This window comes from Anoplophora glabripennis, unplaced genomic scaffold, assembly GCF_000390285.2.
Source record: "Anoplophora glabripennis isolate ALB-LARVAE unplaced genomic scaffold, Agla_2.0 scaffold870, whole genome shotgun sequence".
Classification (NCBI taxonomy): Eukaryota; Metazoa; Arthropoda; class Insecta; order Coleoptera; family Cerambycidae; genus Anoplophora; species Anoplophora glabripennis.
The window spans coordinates 127,608-133,692 of record NW_019416944.1 but is presented as its reverse complement, the minus strand read 5'-3'; the positions used below and the strand labels follow the sequence as shown (position 1 = coordinate 133,692).

The window sequence follows — 6,085 nt, the reverse complement described above, 5'->3', positions numbered from 1 at the left end:
TCTCCTATAGAAGAAGATCCATCGGACATATTCAATACACCAAGTACCTCTCGCTGCACTACAAATTCTATGACCTCTTCACAGCCACCATCTGGCGATAGAAGTTTTGTCAGAGGAAATAAAAGAAAAAAGGAAGAGTGTGAAGAGCCCTTTATGGGAATGTTAGGGAATATCTCTAATGCCATAGAAGGTGTAACAAATATTAAAAATCAAAATAGGGACAAAACAAATTATTCCTCCTGACAGCAAAGAAGAATTTATGAACGAAACCATAATTAGACTCTTGCAAATCAAAAGAAAAATAAGGAAATAATAAGTAGGTTTGCATATATGTAGCTGCAAATATTCTTGTCATTACTTACCTATTGTTTATATTTTAGGATACTCCTTTGGTAGTCAACGAAAATCAGCCAAGCCAGAATTTACAATGAAGTACAAGTCTAAGTATAGTTCATATGTATAAAGTTTAGCGTTTATCTTTTCAAATTTAGTTTTCAACAAATCTTGGAAAATAAGTTTGTTTCATTTATGATTTTGTTGATTTATTCCTGTATTAAAATAAAAACATACTATATAAATAACAGTTTTTATTAATGCTAAATACAATTTATGATACCTGTTTGTAAATAAGTGGATATAAATAATTTTAACCTTACAAAACAAAGAACAAAGAAACGTGCATGCATACAAGAATTTTAATTATACTGTTCTTCGAATGTAATCCAACTGCCAGCCAACTTGCCCAGTATTATTAAAATAATTTTTTAAATAATCTCTAAAATTAAAGGCTTCCCTTGAATAATTTCTATTGCCAAATCTTAATAATGAAGTACCCAAAGCATTCCAATTTAGCTGAACTTCCCTTCTCCATTGACCAGGAATTACTATCCCATTTGTACATTCATTATCCACATAGAACTGCCCACAATACATGGAAGCATCTGCCCTTTGATGCTTAATATAATTATGCAAGCAGGTAGTCGCTTTTATGATTGCATCCACTGTTTCTGGTGCTTCACAAATTTCTTTATGGAAAATCCTAAAGCGAGCCACCATAATGCCAAATGCATTCTCAATTGTCCTCCTTCCTCGGGACAACCTGAAAGGTAGGATAAAAACGATTAGCTATGCATTTTAAACAAATTGATGGTTTACATTATTTATTATTTAATTATTTTTTTTACATACAATTGTATAAATATATTTGGTTAGATATTACTAAAGAAAATCCTGTTTATAATAGGTACTTGCCTATAGTTAAATATTATTGTCTTCCTCCATTCTTGCATTCCTCAATTTGCTGTATGGCCTCATTAGATTAATTTGTAGAGGAAACGCTTCATCCCCAACAAAATAAAATGGGACTCTAATGGCAGTGCCTGGTAACGCACGTCCTTGGGGAATATTGAGTGAACCCATCTTTAGTTGGTGTCCAAAATTAGAATTTTTTAATACACCACCATCACTCTGACTTCCATAAGCCCCAATATTGACATGAGTAAAGTAATATTGTGCATCACAAACTGCTAATAATATGATGCTAAAATACTTCTTATAATTATAATACAATGTCCCAGAATGAGAAGGAGCCTGATTACGGACGTGCTTTCCATCGATGCTTCCTAAACAGTTAGGCAGTTGCCATAAGTTTTGGAAATCTATAGCAATTTTCAACCACTGTTCTTCTGCTGGTGCTTTTAAATATATTGGAGATAAAACTTTCCACAACACATTGCATGTTTCAAAAACAATTCCACATATAGTAGAAGGGGCTATACGGAAAGCATAGCCTAGACTAGGATAGGAATCTCCCGTGGCTAAAAATCGTAGTGTTACCATTAATCTCGCTTCAGGTCGAATAGCTTCAGGTGGTGAATGCTTTAGCAAGTAAGGTGCACAGAGAGTCAAAAGAGATTCAAAGCTTTGTGCAGTCATTCTCGTGAAATTGAAAAATAATTCTGGACTATGAAGTTGCAACTCATTTACAAGGGTATTGTAAAAACCACAGTTTCTCCTTCTTAAGTAAATACTTCGTACCCACATTCTGCGGTTCCGCTGCTTTTCAGTTTTTCTTCGTTAGTCATCATTTTAACTGCTACCACTGATACTCTTTAAAAACGTTTGTAATACGTAAATTGGGAAACGGGGTGAGTTCTAAACAACGAAAACATCTAAAATCTAACCTATAAATTCACTCCCAAAGTAAATGGTCTGTCAATTGCGGCTTGAATTAATTTCATTTCGAATTGAATGTAAATGTAGCTTAAGAACTACACAAATTTGTAAGGACATTAAATTTGGACAAGCTGTGACATCTAATGGCTGATAGCAGAAGCTTGGCGAAGTAGGTTTTGGGTGGATAGAAGACTGACAGATGGTTTGGATGATTCAAAGGGCAGGCGTTAAGCGAGGACGGTAGAGGGCATACTACGCACAGTGGGACCAAATCCCAAAAACCTGGCCAAAAATCGAAAAATAAAGTTTAATTTTTTAGTAGTGGGTTAGGTCAGCGTGCCCTATCCTTCACAACCACTACTGTAATTCAGTTGAAAGCATAGATGAAATACACCAATAGCTAACCCTCTCTACAGTGAAAATTAGAAATTAATAGCAGAAGGCAGTGACATCTGTTAAATGATAACAGTACTAATTACTTGAGATAAAGTCGAGTGCTGTAAAAAGTAGTTTGACACGAATATGAAGGCGCTAATTTTAAATATGTAGCTATTATTTAAAACCAGTAATAAAATGTCATCAAAATGACAAAAGACAATAATTTAATTTAAAGCAAATTTAAAACCACAAATTTTAATAATAAGGAATCCAAATTATTCCTTATAAAATTTATTTTTTTGTCAATTATTTTGTTAAAAAAAAAACATCCTTATAAATTAATAATTACTTTATTTTATGGTTTTTTACATATTTCTTGTATGCTATATTACTTAAAATATTAAAGTCCCATTGACGGGTACTAAACAAAAATTGAAATTTTTAGAAAAACATCAACTAAAAGGTAAATTTTTTGAAGGATATAAATATGACAATTTTTAATTTTTTTAAGTCAGTTAAAAAATCAAAAATTAAAACCAAAAGGGAGACAATTTAATACGGAAGATAAAATATTTGCACTTTCAATATTTAAACAAAGCGGAAAAGGTTACAGGTTTCTATTAAAAATTTTTCGCTTACCCAGCCGGAAGACTTTGACGAAACTTTTAAATATGACACCATTTCATTGTGGTATTAATCCACATATATATTCTCCCATTTAAAGTCTATGATGGAAAAATATCAACTTTAAATAAATGCTGTGTACTGATGTTTGATGAAATTTCCTTAAAAACAGGTATTTGTTAAAACTCAACAAAAGACTGCATAGAAGGGATGGTTGACTGTGGTGAAGGGGAGAGAAGAGTTGTCTTCGCTGATCATGCGCTTGTTTTTATGTTAAAAGGTATTCGCAAAAATTGGAAACAACTTATTTGCTTTTATTTTTGTGAACATACAACTACAACAGCAGAATTGTTTAGAATAATACAGGATGTGGGAAGACATGTTCGTAGGACAGGACTGGAAATAGTAGCCACTGTGCGTGACCAATGGGCAACAAATAACTCAGCAATAAAGCAACTTATAAACGACACAACTGCTTATTGCAAGAAAAACTTCTTTCTGAATGTGACTTCCTTGAAAGTCTTGCATTATTGAATGAAAAAATTAAAACTAGCTGCAACTAGCTATAATTGCGGCATTGGTTCGATTTCTTGCAATGAAAAACATACATTAAAGACGCGGTAAGGCGTATTATTTAATAAAGTATTTTTAATATCTTTAGTAGTTAATATAAACATAAATACGACTAACGACGTTACACTAGGAGAGTAATATTTTGGATTGAAATAGGAATCACGTGATAAAGATCAAGTTCTGTTTTCTGTGACTATTGATTTCTATTGGTACTAGAATTCAAACGTAATAGCAGAAGTTCTTTAAATATAATTTAGTTTGAAAATAATAACAGTATAACTGTATGTTTCAAAACCGAGGAATCTCACTTTGGGGATATAGTGTTCTGAGGTGAGTAATCATATCATCAATTTCTTGAGGGTTAATAAAAAGAAACTAATGTGAGTTCTTTGAAGAAGTGAAATCGTGATATCAATCTGTTGGACATAATATAATATAAGTTCTAACTGATTTACGATTATTTGTCTCTGGAAATTGACACTTAAGGAGTCTGAAATTATATCATAGATTTTTATTATTTGCGTCGATTTGATGGATTATCTTTGTTGTTTTATTAATAAATGACGATAATATTGAAGTTCTTAGATTGACTTCAGTTACTATTGCTTTTTCGTTTTCAAGTACGGTATTTAATTTTGAGTCGAAATTTTCGATATCCTTTTCAGTTGCTGTTCCAAAAAGTTTTTTGTTTATGTCCCCTATTATATTAAAGAGTCCTCGTTTTTGGCGTGTGATAAGTCTAAATTTTCTATATTCTTGATAAACGATTACTTTTAGAATTTCTCCTTGGTGCAGAAATGTTTCTGAAATTCCTTGGGATGTATTTCTTAAATTGTTTTGATCAAAGTTGAAGTTTGCGAAATGCTTCATATAATGGCTGGAGGTCTAATTTGTGTATAAACATATGATATCGTTCGATGATGTGGACTTGTTTACCTAGTTTCTGGAATAGTGCCACATTGTCGATTGTCGGTTTGAAGGTTACACCTTCGGACTGGATTACCAATAGGATCGTTAGGTAGACGATTGACAGATAGAGTGGCAAGTTTTACCTTAGTGTTGATATCGAATAATTTGTTGTTGTTCCGATTCATTGATAATATAGTCTAAGACTTTTATTATTAGCTATTAGAAGTTTTGAATTATGATGGTGCCTAAGGGATGTTCTTAATATCCGCGTTATTTTTCTTTCAATTGAGGGAGTGGAAAATTTAAAACAGGTGATATTATCAAGTGAAATTAATGGTTTTAAAAATCTAAATGTTTCTTCGTTGGTTAAAGTGCTTTTAAGAGTGATGAGGTGACGAAATTTATGGAATATGTATTTTGAATCGTAAATATTACTAGGGGCTGTGTTTGATTATGTTATTATAATCTGAGTTTTGTATTGATTAAGGGGATTCTCATATACGGTAGTAAGGATATTGGTTCTTCTTGGGTTGTGTGAACAGTTGGGTTATCTGGAGGGTTATCAGGTAGTATTAAGTTATCTAGTTCTTCGTTAGTAATGTGTGGTATTTGATTGTCTGTATCTTCTCTTAATATCCTTTCGATTATCGTATCGGGGTCATCGTCAATTTGCACTTGTGTACTAATGTTATCCTTATTATTATCGTTTTCATTTGGGTTACACTCTATTTTAATACGACTTCACGCATCCGCTACTTTATTTTGAGTCCCTTTTTTTGTACTTGATTGTATAATCATTTTCTTCGAGCTTAATCGCCATCTTACTAGTTTTGAATTCGATTCTTTTAATGAGAATAGCCATTGTAATGGTTTCTGATCGGTGTATATAGTGAATTTGGTACCGTAAATATAGGGTCTAAATGTTTTACATGCTCAAACGATTGAAAGTGATTCTTTTTCTATCGTTGAATAGTAATTACTGCTGGATTCAAGGTTCTAGAGGCATAACTTATAGGTTTATTATTTTGAGAGAGTAACGCACCTATTGCGAAATAAGATGCGTCAGTAGTAACTTCGAATGGTTTGGGGAAATCGGGAAATGCCAGAATGGGGTCGTTTGCTAATAAAGTTTTACAAAATTCAAAACAATTACAATAGTCTTTAGTTAATCCAACTTTCTCGTTCTTTTTTAAACAGTTTATTAAAAGTTTTGTTATTTTCGTAACATTTTCTATAATAGCCTAATAGTCCTAAAAATGATTTCATTTTTTTAGCGCTTTTGGGTATGGGATAATTTTGGATAGCCTTGATGTTTCCGGATTGGGTTTAATTCCATCAGGTGTTATTACATGTCCTAAAAAGGTTACTTCTTTTCTAAAAAATTTATCTAATTGAATCTTTAAATTCTTTTTTTCGAAAGTTTTAA

General features: G+C 32.1%; 1 protein-coding gene across 1 annotated transcript; it reads right to left on the bottom strand.

Moving 5' to 3' along the window:
* Positions 1-621: 621 nt before the first annotated feature.
* LOC108912431 lies at positions 622-2,763 on the bottom strand. Its single transcript, XM_018717654.1, has 2 exons — positions 1,252-2,763; positions 622-1,099 (listed from the first exon to the last, which is right to left on the bottom strand). The coding sequence occupies exons 1-2, from the start codon at positions 1,287-1,289 to the stop codon at positions 700-702; spliced, it is 438 nt and encodes a 145-aa protein (XP_018573170.1). The 5' UTR covers positions 1,290-2,763; the 3' UTR covers positions 622-699.
* Positions 2,764-6,085: the final 3,322 nt, after the last annotated feature.

Excerpts from the sequence above, each read along its gene's own strand:
- LOC108912431 (XM_018717654.1), bottom strand. The coding sequence starts at position 1,289 with ATGCAAGAATGGAGGAAGACAATAATATTTAACTATAG. Across the intron at positions 1,100-1,251 it reads ACAATAATATTTAACTATAG|GTTGTCCCGAGGAAGGAGGA; the intron begins GCAAGTACCTAT and ends CCTACCTTTCAG.